The sequence below is a fragment of the Panulirus ornatus genome, chromosome 64, assembly GCF_036320965.1.
Source record: "Panulirus ornatus isolate Po-2019 chromosome 64, ASM3632096v1, whole genome shotgun sequence".
Taxonomy (NCBI): domain Eukaryota; kingdom Metazoa; phylum Arthropoda; class Malacostraca; order Decapoda; family Palinuridae; genus Panulirus; species Panulirus ornatus.
This window is the reverse complement of record NC_092287.1, coordinates 7826502-7845238: the sequence shown is the minus strand read 5'-3', so window position 1 is coordinate 7845238 and position 18737 is coordinate 7826502. Positions and strand designations below refer to the sequence as shown.

The window sequence follows — 18737 nt, the reverse complement described above, 5'->3', positions numbered from 1 at the left end:
TTCAAAATACTCATTCCATCTCCTTCTCACATCACCGCTACTTGTTATCACCTCCCCATTTACGCCCTTCACTGAAGTTCCCATTTGCTCCCTTGTCTTACGCACCCTATTTACCTCCTTCCAGAACATCTTTTTATTTTCCCTAAAATTTACTGATAGTCTCTCACCCCAACTCTCATTTGCCCTTTTTTTCACCTCTTGCACCTTTCTCTTGACCTCCTGTCTCTTTCTTTTATACTTCTCCCACTCAATTGCATTTTTTCCCTGCAAAAATCGTCCAAATGCCTCTCTCTTCTCTTTCACTAATACTCTTACTTCTTCATCCCACCACTCACTACCCTTTCTAAACAGCCCACCTCCCACTCTTCTCATGCCACAAGCATCTTTTGCGCAATCCATCACTGATTCCCTAAATACATCCCATTCCTCCCCCACTCCCCTTACTTCCATTGTTCTCACCTTTTTCCATTCTGTACACAGTCTCTCCTGGTACTTCCCCACACAGGTCTCCTTCCCAAGCTCACTTACTCTCACCACCTTCTTCACCCCAACATTCACTCCTCTTTTCTGAAAACCCATACTAATCTTCACCTTAGCCTCCACAAGATAATGATCAGACATCCCTCCAGTTGCACCTCTCAGCACATTAACATCCAAAAGTCTCTCTTTCGCACGCCTGTCAATTAACACGTAATCCAATAACGCTCTCTGGCCATCTCTCCTACTTACATAAGTATACTTATGTATATCTCGCTTTTTAAACCAGGTATTCCCAATCATCAGTCCTTTTTCAGCACATAAATCTACAAGCTCTTCACCATTTCCATTTACAACACTGAACACCCCATGCATACCAATTATTCCCTCAACTGCCACATTACTCACCTTTGCATTTAAATCACCCATATATATATATATATCGCTAATGAGATGGCCTCCATTAGGGCTTCATTGCCCGTGCCGTCGCAGCAAACATGAAAAATATGAATGAAAAGGAGCAAAACAAGTAGAGGAAAAACGGGAAATATTCATCACGAGAATGTCTGAGGAAGTGGAGAGGTTTTCTTTTGAAAGAGGAAAGGTCACACAGCTATTAGGAAGGGCGTGGGATTTTTACGTGCGCTCAGATCCCATTAGATCACATTTATAGTCTAACCTTTCTTAAGCATAGACTTGTATTTTCCTTACAGCCAGGATAAGTCAGTAAAAAAAAGACTATACGAACTTTATCTGTCATTTAAAGATGAATAACTGTTTCGTTAAGTGTATTGAACTTGCTTGACTTAATGTACTGTGCTGCACTGGGTAGTATACCTCAGGTATGGGACGGGTAGGGTGATACACAGCACATAAAATGTCATCATTGAGTGGAACAAAGGAAATAGAAACAGGGGAAAAACGAAGTAGGAATAGAATGACTATGTATGAAATTCCCATTCAGAGCTGACACCTTGTCATCTCCCAGTAAGCGTCGTTCAGTCTTAGCCTCATTTGAAGGATTTGCCCTCAGCTCTATTTGCAAGGTTAGGAAGAAAGGTAACAGATGAACCCATGTATCGTATAGAGGGAACATGCAAAATGGAGAGACAAAAAGGATGGAGTAAGAACCGGTTTTGAGTATAGTGCGAAAATTGTTTTTTCAGTGGGGAAAAAAGAAATGTGTCATTTACTCCAATCAATATTATTTTTCATGGTATGAAGCCTTCATTTGATGCAGTCCTTAGTTCACTACAGCTCATTCTATCAGGCATTTGAACTACAGCTTCTAACCTCGCTGAAAACATGCTCTCAACCATAGACCTGAACGAATTTTCTGTGATGGGGAAGAATATAGACGTTATACATAACTTCGGTCTTCAAAGGGAAAGATAAACTCTACAGTATTTATCCTTCACTTATATCCAGTTTAGAAATCCTTAAATCATTAATACATTAGTACGTAGTTCAAAATAAACCGATAAGAATTTTATCATTTTCCGCCGAGGCCCAAATTTTTTCACATCTCAGAATTTATAAATTACTTAAATGTTGAGTATAATAAAAACTTTGTGTGCTAAGCTGATATCTTATCAAAAGTTTTGTAAAGAAGGATATCACATTAAACACTGCTGCATGAAGCTGTCTTTATAGAACCCCTCATCACTTTCTTTGCGGTTTTCTCACACCCTGTGTGTAATACAGTGAATTGTGAATATAAATTACATTCAAGAGTAAATATCTTTTCTGTTAACGTAAAAGAATACACAGTATTGAGCTAGAAACAACTGTGCATCTAGTTTGTGATGCACATAAATTTGGAATCACTTTACGTTGAAGAACTAGTTAGTATTTTCTTGGCCTTTTGCTTAACATTAAAGTGTAGCTTAGCATGTGTTTAAGATACCTTCACTCCTGATTGTTAGACTCATTCAAGTTATTTAGAGAATCAGATATTTAACCTGCATCATATGACAAATTTTTTTTTCTTAGAAAGAAATGGCCTTGCTATACACCATACTTGGTTTAGTTTGAAAACCATATGACATTTCCATTGAATTTAAGTAGTATCCTTTCCCTGACATCATTGCAGGTAGTCAAGTGTTGATGTTTAACCACATCATGACCAACGGTGAACAGCGACTGCTGTTCGTTGGAGAAATCTCTGTAAGTACAAGGAAACAGATTTCTGTAATGTTATTTATATCTAGTTAAGAATTGACTGAGTTTATCAAGAATAGTTCCTTAGGCTTGAAACTGGCATTGATGATATGCAAGTAACAGATGATTACAAGGTGGATTTACAATAATAAGGGATGGTAAGGGTGCAGTGGCTGGAGAGAATAACAGTAAGGAATGGTTTAAGTGAGAGGAATGGTATAGAAAGTATTGCATGGTCTAGCTAGAAGTGGAGGCACACAATCAGGCATCTCTCTGGAGCAGTAAGAGAATTATTTTGTATAGAAGGAGAAAAGAACGGATGATACATTGTAGGGAAACAGGGTCAAGGTTTTAGGGACAAACTGAACGCTGCTCTTTTAAGAAAGTACTTGGAAGTACAGCTTTTCCTGGTTAGGAGAATGTATTCTGTACAAGGGTAAAATATTCCTATGTTAAATGGGATCAAACACTTTCAAATGGGATCAAATGGGATCAAACACTTTCAAATGGGATCAAACACTTTCAAATGGGATCAAACACTTTCAAATGGGATCAGACACTTTCAAATGGGATCAAACACTTTCAATTAAGAATCTTGAACATCCGAGCAGGATTTTCTCTCTTTAAGATGGCTTTTGTAATGTGGGATCTCAGTACATAGCTATCACAGTGACACCAAGTATGCTTATTGTTAAGATTGGTGGCATTGTGGGGCTTTCTGAAGATATGAGAACACCATGTGACAGTGTAGAAGGTCCACAGGTCAGAGGTGTTTCATATATACCTGTGTGGGGAAATTGAGCAGCAAGTGTTCATTGTCTTCATTATGGTAGGTGAATCATGGATATGAAGGGTCCTTCGAGATGCCAAGTCCATTTTTGGAACATGGTAGGGATGGTTGGTATCCAAAGCACTGATGAGGAAGCACACTTTGCACATTTCTGGAGTGTGGCTTAGGCCTGGTGTATATCTGACATGGTGGCTGTGAAGACTTGAGTTAGAAGGTTAATTGCTCAGTGCTTGTCGCATCACATTGACGTGAATATGTTCTGTTACTGCTGTATATGTTGGAAGTGGAGGGATCTCTGAGCATAGGTTTGCTGAAGTGATTAACAGGGCAAGTTTTAGTTTATAGTTAGGAGCTGATGGCTTTTTCCTGAGTGGCCCTGATGGGAAGGGTTTGTTTCTATTGCAAAGAATCATACATATGGAACTGTGGAAACTGAAGCAAGAAGCCATAAGGTGAATGTGGGGGATAAGGTCCTAGGTTTCTTAGAATTAAGTCATGACAGACATCAAAGATCTCATTTTGATAGTATGACCATTTTATGCTCTTTCATAGCAAGTTCCTTATCTTGCCTTTCCATTTTTATTGATGTTTCTAAGTAAATTTGTATAACCTCATATTTCACTAATTTTACAGTTGAAACCTGCAGCAAAGTTCACCAAAACTGATAGTTCCTTTGTCTTGAGTGGTGTGACCAGACGTCACGCTGGCAAGTATGTGTGCCGTATTGAGACTTCCCCAGTCACTGAGCTTGAACACACTCTTGATGTGCAGTACCCAGCATTGGTAAGTTACCATAAATGTATTATCATTATTATTATTATTGTTATGTAGATTTGTGTGCTGAAGAAGGACTGGTGATTGGGAATACCTGGTTTAAAAGGAGAGATATACATAAGTATATGTATGTAAGTAGGAGAGATGGCCAGAGAGTGTTATTGGATTACACGTTAATTGATAGGCGTGTGAAAGAGAGACTTTTGGATGTTAATGTGTTGAGAGGTGCAACTGGAGGGATGTCTGATCATTATCTTGAGGAGGTGAAGGTGAAGATTTGAAGAGGTTTTCAGTAAAGAAGTGAGAATGTTGGGGTGAAATGAGTGGTGAGAGTAAGTGAGCTTGAGGAGATTTGTGAGAGAAAGTACCCGGAGAGACTGAGTGCAGAATGGAAAAAGATGAGAGCAAAGGAGGTAAGGGGAGTGGGGGAGGAATGGGATGTATTTAGGGAAGCAGTGATGGATTGCGCAAAAGATCCTTGTGGCATGAGGAGCGTGGGATGTGGGCAGATTAGAAAGGGTAATGAGTAGTGGGATGAAGAAGTAAGATTATTGGTGAAAGAGAAGAGAGAGGCATTTGGACAATTTTTGCAGGGAAATAGTGCAAATGAGTGGGAGATGCTTTAAAGAAAGAGGCAGATGGTCAAGAGAAAGGTGCAAGAGGTTAAAAAGAGGGCAAATGAGAGTTAGGGTGAGAGTATCATTAGATTTTAGGGAGGATAAAAAGATGTTTTGGAAGGAGGTAAATAAATTGCGAAAGACAAGAGAACAAATGGGAACATCGGTGAAGGGGGCTAATGGGGAGGTAATAACAAGTAGTGGTGATGTGAGAAGGAGATGGAGTGAGTGTTTTGAAGGTTTGTTGAATGTGTTAGATAATAGAGTGACAGATATAGGGTGTTTTGGTCAAGGTGGTGTGCAAAGTGAGAGGGTTAGGGAGAATGATTTGGTAAACAGAGAAGAGGTAGTGAAAGCTTTGCGGAAGATGAAAGCCGGCAAGGCGGCAGGTTTGGATGGTATTGCAGTGGAATTTACTAAAAAAAGGGGGTGACTGTATTGTTGACTGGTTGGTAAGGATGTTTAATGCATGTATGACTCATGGTGAAGTGCCTGAGGATTGGTGGAATGCATGCATAGTGCCATTATACAAAGGCAAAGGGGATAAAGGTGAGTGCTCAAATTACAGAGGTATAAGTTTGTTGAGCATTCCTGGGAAATTATATGGGAGGACATTGATTGAGAGGGTGAAGGCATGTATAAACATCAGATTGGGAAAGAGCAGTGTGGTTTTAGAAGTGGTAGAGGATGTGTGGATCAAGTGTTTGCTTTGAAGAATGTATGTGAGAAATACTTATAAAAACAAATGGATTTTCATGTAGCATTTTATGGATCTGGAGAAGGCATATGATAGAGATGCTCTGTGGAAGGTATTAAGAATATATGGTGTGGGAGGCAAGTTGTTAGAAGCAATGAAAAGTTTTTATCGAGGATGTAAGGCATGTGTACGTGTAGTAAAAGAGGAAAGTGATTGGTTCTCAGTGGATGTCGGTTTGCGGCAGGGATGCGTGATGTCTCCATGGTTGATTAATTTGTTTATGGATGGGATTGTTAGGGAGGTGAATGCAAGAGTTTTGGAAAGAGGGGCAAGTATACAGTTTGTCATGGATAAGAGGGCTTAGGAAGTGAGTCAGGTGTTGTTTGCTGATGATACAGCGCTGATGGCTGATTCGGATGAGAAACGGCAGAAGCTGGTGACTGAGTTTGGTAAAGTGTGTGAAAGAAGAAAGCTGAGAGTAAATGTGAATAAGAGCAAGGTTATTAGGTACAGTAGGGTTGAGAGACAAGTCAGTTGGGAAGTAAGTTTGAATGGAGAAAAACTGGAGGAAGTGAAGTGTTTCAGATATCTGGGAGTGGATTTGGCATCAGATGGAACCATGGAAGTGGAAGTGAGTCACAGGGTGGGGGAGGGGGGCAAAAGATCTAGGAGCATTGAAAAATGTATGGAAGGCGAGAACATTATCTCGGAAAGCAAAAATGGGTATGTTTGAGGGAAAGGTGGTTCCAACAATGTTATATGGTTGTGAGGCGTGGGCTTTAGATAGGGTTGTGCGAAGGAGAGTGGATGTGTTGGAAATGAGATATTTGAGGACAATATGTGGTGTGAGATGGTTTGATGAAGTAAGTAATGAAAGGATAAGAGAGATGTGTGGTAATAAAAAGAGTGTGGTTGAGAGAGCAGAAGAGGGTGTATTGCAATGGCTTGGCCACATGGAGAGAATGAGTGAGGAAAGATTGACCAAGAGGATGTATGTGTCAGAGGTGGAGGGAATGAGAAGTGGGAGACCAAATTGGAGGTGGAAGGATAGAGTGAAAAAGATTTTGAGCTATTGGGGCCTGAACATGCAGGAGGATGAAAGGCGTGCAAGTAATAGAGTGAATTGGAACGATGTGGTATACTGGGGTTGACATGCTGTCAGTGGATTGGACCAGGGCATGTGAAGCGTCTGGGGTAAACCATGGAAAGTTATGTAGGGCCTGGATGTGGAAAGGGAGCTGTGGTTTTGGTGCATTATACTTGACAGCTAGAGACTGATTGTGAACGAATGTGGCCTTTGTTGTCTTTTCCTAGCGCTAATTCGCGCACGTGTGGGGGAGGGGATTGTCATTTCATATGTGGCGGGGTGGCGATGGGAATGAATAAATGCAGCAAGTATGAATTATGTACATGTGTATATATGTGTATGTCTGTGTATGTATATATATGTATACATTGAAATGTATAGGTATGTATATGTGCGTGTGTGGATGTGTATGTATATACATGTGTATGTAGGTGGGTTGGGCCATTCTTTTGTCTGTTTCCTTGCGCTACCTCGCTAACGCGGGAGACAGCGACAAAGTATGATAGTTAGAAATAGATTATTGTTAATATTATTATTATATAAAGGAATGCAAGACTCCTTTCATGGGGCTCTTGCAGATTCAAGACTGCACTCCACACAGAAGCAGGGAAAGGATGGACTCCTTTAGAGTGAGATTGTCTTGGACAACACTCCTCCTTTCCAGCTATTGACAATGAAACAGTTTTGCAAAAAGTGACTTCTTGTGCATGGGGTACCCACTTGCATGTGGAGTTTATTAACACCCTTTACCTATATACATGTATTTTTCATAATCATTTGCTTTGTTTTACAACAGTGAGATAATGCAAGAAGATAGTGCAGGAACAAACAGTATTGCATGAACAGACAAACAATGGCCTTATATGCTTTCCCCCACTCTGGCTTCATGCATAATGTACTGAAACAGTCAATCTCTAATGGACATTACAAGGTGTTCCTAGACCTCTTCTTGTCACTCTTTGTATACCACAATGCTTCAATTCACTCTTATTCCATGGATGCATCTCCTCATCCCTAATGTTCATGTCCCAGCAACTTAAAGCCTCTTTCACTTCATTTTTCTGTCTCCCTCTTGGTCATACCCTTGGTTTGTCCATTTCTGACATGTCTGTTCTCTTAGTCAGTCTCTCTTTGCGCATCTTCTTATCACCAAATTCAGCATATGGTCAGATCTCAGTCATATTACTCTTATGACTGCTCCTCTTTCTTACACTGTCATTACTTATAAGATCAACTTACCTGACACCACATATTGTCTTCAAGCAGTTTGTTGCCATCATGTCTACCATCTTTCGTCCTTATGGATTCAAGGTCCAAGTCTCACATCCACCCTCTTAACATTAGACATTAGTGAAAGCATCATTGAAGTCAGAGCTCATCTCTTCATTCGACAAAAAGTCATCATCGTTAGTGTCACAAGCAGGATCTTTGACGTATCCACATTCATCATTTTTGTGATCATCCTCACTTAACATTTACTGGGATGATAGAATATGCAAGCTCTTTAGGGAAAGGCTACAAATGCTACCCTTTTGATGATAGTCTACTCATGTGGCTTGGTCTAGCCTTTTTTTTCTTTTCTGGGAATTGTAAACAGTTCTTGTACTGTCATCTTCTGACAGAAAAAGTAACTAGGCCCACTCACAAGTGATTTCAAGCTCAGAAAGGAAGAATGTAAGTGATCCAAGTTTACCTCCTTTTCTTCCAAAAAGAATATGCTCAGGGTAAAAACTCAAGCATTTAGATACCATTCCTCCAGATATACAACTATCTGAAAACACACTCCTCAAACATGAATTAGTTGTCCTTTCTCAATTGCATGCAGAACACAATGCATCTCTTGTGCACTACCAACACCAGTTCAATGTATCAAGACCCCTCATGCCCAAGGTGTAACTTCCACACTGAAATGCTCAAATACTATTTATCTGTCCTTTATTTACACAACACACACACACACACACACACACACACACACACACACACACACACACACACACACACACACACTATCACCAAACTTTCTTGATCTGCCCAGTGGATGTTGCCAGCTTCTTAAGTCCTTTATAAGCCCTATGGGATCCTGGAGCAGTATGGCAAAAGTAAAAGTTTATTTATCCAAACTTTTAAAGCTCATTTTCATAACTATTCACAGGCCTCCCTTTCTAAAGAATTTGAATTTCATTTCTCACAGGTAAGACGTGTAAGTCCAGAGGTTCAACGTGTTGTTCAAGGATCAAGTGTTTCCCTAGAATGTCATGCAGAAGGTAACCCACCTGCTGCCATTAATTGGAGCCGACAAGCGGGACACCTTCCTTCAGGAGCACAGTCTGAGGAGGTAAAAAAGACAATTCTCATTTCCTGTTTTATGTACAAGCCACATATGACATCTGATGAATGTTAACAAGGAATTATTATTTCATAGTAACAGTAATTTTCTTTGCCTTGTATTGTATTGTAGACCATTAGATCATATGTCTTATCCTGTAATGCACACAATATCCCTTGGGGATTATTGTCTTCCACTTCTTTAATTGTTTATTAGTATTGTTTCTGCCCTTATCTTTCTTTGCTTTAGTATTTTTTTTTTTCGTGGGTAATTTTATATGAGGTCAGTTTCTATGATTTATTCATGTAGCGCTCTCTGTTCAGATTTGACCAAAAGTTCTGTTGCTCTCTGTTTGTGTAAACTTTCATTCTTTTCATGGCTATCTAACCTTTGAATTGATTTCATAAACATGAGACAGTGAACAGTGATGTGGTCTTAACACTTAAAAGTGCATGGGAAAGGTGTATATGTTAGCACATCACTAAAAACTCTACAGTACTATCAAGTATTTAGATTTACCAAAGTAAGATATTACATCTATATATTTCACAAATTTATGAAAACTTGTCTATGATGTACATACACAAAAAAGTTACCTGTTTATGTTATTTCCATTATTTATATGAATTGTGAAAGAAATCCATCCCTGCAGGGCTTGAGTATCACCCTTGAAAATGTTGACCGCCATGTCGAAGGAACATATATCTGCACAGCTTCTAATGGCATTGGAGATCCTTCTTCTGTTAGCATGAAAATTGAGGTCGAGTACCCTCCTGAAGTGATAACTGAGCAGGTAATTCCAACTTGTACTTGTATTTTTCATAAAAGAAGTATATCCAGTATTGTTACCTCTTTATTCTTCCTTTGCTTGCCTCCATCATTAGTTGTTATTGTAATATAAGCTCTCTTTAATATGATATTTTCTTTCTTAAACATACTATTTGCAGCTATCGTGTCCTTGCATCGCTTCTTCCATGTAACTACAGTACAAAGCTATTTCTAAAAGCATATTTCTTAAAAAAGAATATGTAAATCAATTGTTACTTAATTTTTTCTTGTTTGCTTTCATTGATCTTTCTCATTTTAAGTTTTAAAGAACTGCATACAATTAACGTTATCCAGTCCCTTTAAAGACTTGTGCATTAAGCTCTTTTCTTCCCTCTTTTTCTTCTAGTTTGGGTAAATTCATATTTGCTAACCTCCCTTTGTAGCTTTTTTTCCTTACTTTTGGTACAGTGCCTGTTCAAAGGATGATGCTGATGGTGATTTTTTTTTCTGGGAATAGACTGGGAACTTTGTCAATCTCCATTTCCCTTCCACATGTTGATACTACAGTACCAGCTTATACCTGCTTGTCTTAGAAGATGAATTAAAGGGCTTGGATTGGGAAGGTTTCAAAGTCTCCCTTTTTGTATTAATGTTTTCTCAAAGCAGGAACAGAAGAATGAGCCAAGTGATGATTTTTCTTCAAAGGCTCAGTCATCTGTTCCTAGTGCTTTTCTGCTTAGTTAGAAAAACAAGCCGTTAGAAAAGATGGAAGAATATCCTTTTTTTGGCAGTAGATAAATTTGTAAGAAAATCTTCTCACCTACCCTGCTTAGGCTATACTTCATACTGGGGAGGGAGATGAAGCCAAGCTGGTGTGCATTGTTCATGGTCGCCCCACTCCTCATGTGTCCTGGACCAAAGATAGGCAGCCTATCATCTCTGACCATCACATTGTTGAACATGATAGCCTCCATCGTCACACTCTAACTATCAACAAAGTAAGAGAAGAGGACTTTGGCGACTACACTTGCACAGCAGAGAACACCCTTGGCCAGACAAAGAACACACTCAGACTGACAGGTAAGTTGGGAGTACTTACAATCATATGCAGTTGTACTTGAACCAATGGCAGTTTGTGTGTAAGTGTATGTGTTTATTTATGATAACCCTATGACCTCTTACCGAAAGGGCCCTGGTGTTACTTCATAAACTGCAAACCATATATATAGCTGCAAGCCACATAAAATTCTTCGCTCAGAACAATTAACGGCTGCCAAGCGACCATAAATGTTCATCACCTACATAATGAAACAAAGATTTTTCCCAGTAAAATCTTAACATGACAAGCACACCATTCTTACAACAGCATTAGACCCCTTCCTCCCAAACTACTTAACTAACCACCAACCCCCAGGTAGAGATAAAAAGCTTATTCATGCCTCACACATCAGTAACCTCTACTCAAATCCTCCTACTCCAAACAAATACAGTGCTGACTAAACATATAGACATTGAAATAACCTGATAAGCACTAAACATCTGCTTTCCAAACCCAATCTTAAACTCGAGAAATACATCCATCAGAAGCCACACTCCTCAGATAAAGATGTCACTTTTTCCTTCCTATGCTCTGGTCATCCCCATCCCTGCAATGCTATAACACCATTTAAACATATCCCCAAGAACCTACATGCCCAAGATATAGCTGGAACTTAAATATGGAGGGGACTCCTGCAGCAGGAAATAAGTACTAAGTATATATATATATTATGAATGTATCAAGGACTTTCAGAGCTTGAGCTTAAGGAAGTGGGTAGAAGAATGCAGAAAGTTTAGGAGTAAATACTTTGCTTTGTTCTAACTTACTTCTTAATGTAGAGAATAGCTGAATTTCAGCTATATTATCTCAGCTAGATCCTTTGACTGTCAGATGTGTATGGAGAAGGGAGACATCTATTATTAGGAGAAAATCAGAACACAATCTGCTTTTACTAGCTGTTTATTAAATTCCTGATGGTCGTTGATTTTGCTTTTATAATTTTTATTTCATTCATTCTTTCAGGTCTTCCTAAAATCCCCAGGATGACAAGTAGTCCTGCTGGTGGTGAAAAGACCTCATACACACTCACGTGGGAGACAGAAAGCTACACTCCTATTATCCAATACCGTCTTCGATACCGAAAGTTACAGGTACAGTAATTAATTCTGAGTTTCCCTGTCTATTGAGTTTTACTTGCTGTAATGCTTTTAGATAGAAAGTCTTGAGGATTTCAGATGAAGGCATACTAAAAGATATTGGCATGTTGCATAAGTCCCATAGTTTTTGTACTTTACGTATTTATATACTATTGTACGAAAATGTTATAATTAGTGAAATGGATCCCTGTTTGGACTGTCAGTTTCAAATTTTTACATGGTTGAACAAGGAATGAAGCAGTCTATGAGTGTGACATTAGAGTATAAGCAGTTGCATAGCAAAATAATCCCAAGCTAGAGAAGCCTCAGGGTAATGGGTACACTCACTAAACAGTTGCACCCAAGAGAATTGTACTGGTATCTCAGAGTAAATGGCACTTATGGGCATTCCAGGGCTATGGAAATACAAGTAAAAGTACATGTAGCTTTTTACAATGCAAAATGTAAAAAAAAATTATTTCTTTATTATTATTGTTATACTTGATTGCTGTTTCCCTCGTCAGCAAGGTAGCACCGGGAAATGTACGAAGAATGACCCATCCTTTCATACACACACATGCACACACGTTTTTAATTTTCCAAAAGAAGGAACAGAGAAGGGGGCCAAGTGAGGATATTCCCTCAAAGGCTCAGTCCTCTGTCCTTAACGCTACCCCGCTAATGCGGGAAATGGCGAATAGTATGGAGACAGCGTCAGAGTATAATAGAGGTGGTGTGCAAAGTGAGAGGGTTAGGGAAAATAATTTGGTAAACAGAGAAGAGGTAGTGAAAGCTTTGCGGAAGATGAAAGCCGGCAAGGCAGCAGGTTTGGATGGTATTGCAGTGGAATTTATTAAAAAAGGGGATGACTGTATTGTTGACTGGTTGGTAAGGTTATTTAATGTATGTATGACTCATGGTGAGGTGCCTGAGGATTGGCGGAATGCGTGCATAGTGCCATTGTACAAAGGCAAAGGGGATAAGAGTGAGTGCTCAAATTACAGAGGTATAAGTTTGTTGAGTATTCCTGGTAAATTATATGGGAGGGTATTGATTGAGAGGGTGAAGGCATGTACAGAGCATCAGATTGGGGAAGAGCAGTGTGGTTTCAGAAGTGGTAGAGGATGTGTGGATCAGGTGTTTGCTTTGAAGAATGTGAGAAATACTTAGAAAAGCAAATGGATTTGTATGTAGCATTTATGGATCTGGAGAAGGCATATGATAGAGTTGATAGAGATGCTCTGTGGAAGGTATTAAGAATATATGGTGTGGGAGGAAAGTTGTTAGAAGCAGTGAAAAGTTTTTATCGAGGATGTAAGGCATGTGTACGTGTAGGAAGAGAGGAAAGTGATTGGTTCTCAGTGAATGTAGGTTTGCGGCAGGGGTGTGTGATGTCTCCATGGTTGTTTAATTTGTTTATGGATGGGGTTGTTAGGGAGGTAAATGCAAGAGTTTTGGAAAGAGGGGCAAGTATGAAGTCTGTTGGGGATGAGAGAGCTTGGGAAGTGAGTCAGTTGTTGTTCGCTGATGATACAGCGCTGGTGGCTGATTCATGTGAGAAACTGCAGAAGCTGGTGACTGAGTTTGGAAAAGTGTGTGGAAGAAGAAAGTTAAGAGTAAATGTGAATAAGAGCAAGGTTATTAGGTACAGTAGGGTTGAGGGTCAAGTCAATTGGGAGGTGAGTTTGAATGGAGAAAAACTGGAGGAAGTGAAGTGTTTTAGATATCTGGGAGTGGATCTGGCAGCGGATGGAACCATGGAAGCGGAAGTGGATCATAGGGTGGGGGAGGGGGCGAAAATCCTGGGGGCCTTGAAGAATGTGTGGAAGTCGAGAACATTATCTCGGAAAGCAAAAATGGGTATGTTTGAAGGAATAGTGGTTCCAACAATGTTGTATGGTTGCGAGGCGTGGGCTATGGATAGAGTTGTGCGCAGGAGGATGGATGTGCTGGAAATGAGATGTTTGAGGACAATGTGTGGTGTGAGGTGGTTTGATCGAGTGAGTAACGTAAGGGTAAGAGAGATGTGTGGAAATAAAAAGAGCGTGGTTGAGAGAGCAGAAGAGGGTGTTTTGAAGTGGTTTGGGCACATGGAGAGGATGAGTGAGGAAAGATTGACCAAGAGGATATATGTGTCGGAGGTGGAGGGAACAAGGAGAAGAGGGAGACCAAATTGGAGGTGGAAAGATGGAGTGAAAAAGATTTTGTGTGATCGGGGCCTGAACATGCAGGAGGGTGAAAGGAGGGCAAGGAATAGAGTGAATTGGAGCGATGTGGTATACCGGGGTTGACGTGCTGTCAGTGGATTGAAGCAAGGCATGTGAAGCGTCTGGGGTAAACCATGGAAAGCTGTGTAGGTATGTATATTTGCGTGTGTGGACGTATGTATATACATGTGTATGGGGGTGGGGGGTTGGGCCATTTCTTTCGTCTGTTTCCTTGCGCTACCTCGCAAACGCGGGAGACAGCGACAAAGTATAATAAAAAAAATAATAATATATATATATATATTTATTATTTATTTATTTATTTTGCTTTGTCGCTGTCTCCCGCGTTTGCGAGGTAGCGCAAGGAAACAGACGAAAAAAATGGCCTAACCCACCCCCATACACATGTATATACACACACGTCCACACACGCAAATATACATACCTATACATCTCAATGTACACATATATATGCACACACAGACACATACATATATACCCATGCACACAATTCACACTGTCTGCCTTTATTCATTCCCATCGCCACCTCACCACACATGGAATACCATCCCCCTCCCCCCTCATGTGTGCGGGGTAGCGCTAGGAAAAGACAACAAAGGCCTCATTCGTTCACTCTCAGTCTCTAGCTGTCATCCAATAATGCCCGAAACCATAGCTCCCTTTCCACATCCAGGCCCCACACAGCTTTCCATGGTTTACCCCAAACGCTTCACATGCCCTGATTCAATCCACTGACAGCACGTCATCCCCGGTATACCACATTGATCCAATTCACTCTATTCCTTGCCCGCCTTTCACCCTCCTGCATGTTCAGGCTCCGATCACTCAAAATCTTTTTCACTCCATCTTTCCACCTCCAATTTGGTCTCCCACTTCTCCTCGTTCCCTCCACCTCCGACACATATATCCTCTTGGTCAATCTTTCCTCACTCATTCTCTCCATGTGCCCAAACCATTTCAAAACACCCTCTTCTGCTCTCTCAACCACGCTCTTTTTATTTCCACACATCTCTCTCACCCTTACATTACTTACTCGATCAAACCACCTCACACCACACATTGTCCTCAAACATCTCATTTCCAGCACATCCACCCTCCTGCGCACAACTCTATCCATAGCCCACGCCTCGCAACCATACAACATTGTTGGAACCACTATTCCTTCAAACATACCCATTTTTGCTTTCCGAGATAATGTTCTCGACTTCCACACATTCTTCAAGGCTCCCAGGATTTTTGCCCTCTCCCCCACCCTATGATTCACTTCCGCTTCCATGGTTCCATCTGCTGCCAGATCCACTCCCAGATATCTAAAACACTTTACTTCCTCCAGTTTTTCTCCATTCAAACTTACCTCCCAATTCACTTGACCCTCAACCCTACTGTACCTAATAACCTTGCTCTTATTCACATTTACTCTTAACTTTCTTCTTTCACACACTTTACCAAACTCAGTCACCAGCTTCTGCACATATACATAACATATATACACATGTAAGTATTTATACTTGCTTGCCTTCATCCATTCCCAGCGCCACCCACCCCACCCCACAGTAAACAGCATTGCCACCCCATGAAAACACTTGTTACATGGGCTTGATAAAACAGTCACCAAAAAGCATACTCTCACTGCAGAAGAATGGACAATACCTTGATAAGAAAGCAGAATAAAAAAAATCACTTACCAGCAGGGTAATTTGGTAAAAATGCTTAGTCATGGCAGCTGAGTGTAGCAGCTCAGAAATATATCACTAGTATCTCATCATGCATTTTAAGTAATTACCTATGATCAGAAATCAATGATTCTTAACTTTCATTGGTATTGTATGAAGTACATGGGTAATTAGCATCAATAAGCAACACAGTGGTGATTAGCACCGATATATGTGGCTACAAATATTGGTCAGTTAATCACAGGGTGTGTGTTTGTGTGTGTATGTATTATTATTTTTTTTCATTAAGGCTCCAGGCATGGACAAAAGTCCACATCAAGTTTGGGCCTTCATTGAAATATAGAGAGAATTATGGAAGGGAGAAAGAAAAGACAAGGGAAAGTATTTACATATTTTGGATGAAGTGAAAAACCTGTCTTATAAAATGTGCCACGTCATAGTTAATGGGAAAGACACGAGAAAGTAGAGAGTTCCAAAGCTTCAGTGTGTAGGGAAAGAAGCAGGTATTAAAACAGCTCACCCTTGAGTTGCCGATGGCCACACAATAATCATTTGACACAGCAGCTTGCTGAGTGTTGTGTAGTCTAGCTTGTGTTGGGATCACACAAGCAACCAGCTCTTGGAAGTTAAAACCAAAGTAATACCTACCTATAGAAGAGGGAAAGGTAACCAACATTGTGGCATAGGGCGAACGGGTCAGGTTTGGAAGTTAGCCTGGGACAGTTTAAGAATTGGACTGCTTTTGACTCAACTCTGTCAAGTATGGATGCATAGGTACAACCACCCCAGTTGTGATAGTGGTACTCCATACAAGGATGAACCAATTGTCCTTTTGCATAAAATGTTTGAATTTCACTTATGTTCATCTGTTTAGACTTGCTACATTCACCAGCAAACTGTCCAAGTGAAGAGGCAGTCATTTGACTTAATTTGGTAAATATAACTGTTGTTATAATGAATTTGTTACTTGAGCTGATAGATGTTAATTCATATTTATGGCAGGTATCATTGCAGTCTTAAGATATGAGTTCATTAGAATTAGTATTGCTAACAAAAGAATGCTACTTAACTAATACTCAGGGTTTGCCCATGCAAATGACAGTAATGACGTGGAAGACTTAACCTCACCAGAACACCGTGACTAGGCATCTCTCTATGAGTGAGACAAGCAAAACTAAGTCATATCCAGCAAGATGCCTTATATTCACAATTGCTGTTGTGGCCTCAAGTAGTTGTAGACTGGAGACAATCATTAAGTCTATAGGTGGCTCATCATTGATGTTCTGAGGGGGTTAGTGGCCTATTGCCCTAAAGGTTGAGATGGCTGTAGTGGTTTCACTGGCTCTGTATATATGCCAAGTGGAGATCTGGACACTATGGGCAAACCTTAGAGAGTTGGAACTAACTTAGGAGAATTTTGATGGCTGCATACCCTTGGCTGGTATAGGCATGGCCATGGTAGTTGCAGTGCTGTAGAGGGCCTGGAAAGATGCCTCTTAGCACAGTAGGTGAGTGTTGTGAAGTGTTGATAGCTGCTTATATTAGGATTCTTGTAGGCATAGGCAAAACCCCTATAGGACTGCTGTAGGAGTATCCTCTGTTATGCAGGGATGCATCAACAGAGCTGAGCTGAACTGCTGCCTGTTGGTCCTTACATAACTTGAAGACTTGTGTCAGGACCAGTCATTTCAATGAAATTGAATTGTCTGGCCTTTTTGGTTTAGTCAACAGGTTGAAGGCATGTGCTTTCTGCAAAATACTGATGTTTGTTTTTCCAGTGTAGAATGGGTATTGATGGTTTCCTTGTGGAACAAAAAATCAGAATGCAATGAAGCATTCATTCTCAGTGATGCATAGGTACAAGCAAAGTACACATTTATAAGTGCATGGAACACCTCAGAAGGGTAGCAACAAGGTGTGAGGGTCGAAGAACCAAGAATATAAAGAATTAATGACGAGCTCAGGAAAGCTCTTCCTTTATTGCTAGGCCAAATGTTTGAGCTGGGCAAACTGCCATGTAGTTTGTTATATGGAACATGGAATGCCTTTAATAGAATTGGCAGTGAGGTAACAATGTCACTTGAAGCATGAAAACTGTATAGATAGTTAATTAGACTGAGGGCAGTAGAGGAATATGCTTAATACAATTATCAGTAGCATTTTGTTTATTTTGTTAATCTTACTTGTTAATCGTTATGTACAATGAATATGTTTTTGCTTTCAAAGGAAATGAAATCAAAATTTTCAGTTAATGTTTGGTTAATTACTTATTGTATGAATAATCTACACTGTCTGGTTTTAAATGCCCATTACCAAAACTCATTACATTTATATAAAGAGTTTGTGACATTGGATTTGATGTAAAATGAATACAGAATTTGCCTTATGCCTGAACTAAAAGAAATCAGGCTATACTTGATATGAAGAAGGGATGAGAGTGAGTCTCTCTAACTAAATAATAAGTCATGATGCATTTTAGTAATATTTCATGGTCTCTTGAGGTTAGTAGTGATTCTCACATGTCAGACATGCTGCCATCTTACCACTGTGTTTTGTCGTTTTACATAGCCATATCTTAAACTGAGATGATTTGTATACTAATTTTGTTTCATATGAGAGAGGTAAGCTGATTAGTATTACACTTGTAAGAATAACTTTATGAATCCTCTTTCTTATAGCACAGTGTTGCAAGCCAGGCTCCAGGACTATGGGTTGATGGCCTTCACGATCCCAAACCTTCAGAGGGAAATTTAACTGGTCCCATTCACCACATGAGCCATGCCCTTGAAATGCTGGAACCTGCTACAGACTATGAAGCAACTGTTGATGTTGAAAACAAATTTGGGTGGTCTAATACGTCAGATATCTTCCAGTTCTACACTAGGAAAGGTATGTTACACCTTTTGGACACTGAAATGATTCCATGTGTACATATGGGAAAAGTAATTAATGTTGATAATCA

At 40.0% G+C, this 18737-nt stretch overlaps 1 protein-coding gene across 7 annotated transcripts in view; it reads left to right on the top strand.

Annotated features, from left to right (window-relative positions):
- The window catches only part of LOC139746344 (protein amalgam-like), a 532453-nt gene that overhangs the window by 501831 nt on the left and 11885 nt on the right, over window positions 1-18737 (top strand). For 6 of the 7 annotated variants that reach the window (XM_071657517.1, XM_071657513.1, XM_071657516.1 and 3 more), the window contains 7 exons: window positions 2570-2643; window positions 4061-4210; window positions 8797-8940; window positions 9584-9724; window positions 10533-10779; window positions 11762-11889; window positions 18454-18664. In XM_071657517.1, coding sequence (XP_071513618.1) covers window positions 2584-2643; window positions 4061-4210; window positions 8797-8940; window positions 9584-9724; window positions 10533-10779; window positions 11762-11889; window positions 18454-18664 — 1081 coding nt within the window. In that variant the 5' untranslated portion in view covers window positions 2570-2583. Of the gene's footprint in view, window positions 1-2569; window positions 2644-3333; window positions 3467-4060; window positions 4211-8796; window positions 8941-9583; window positions 9725-10532; window positions 10780-11761; window positions 11890-18453; window positions 18665-18737 lie in introns of those variants that run through there. The other variant, XM_071657518.1, reaches the window with a different exon arrangement.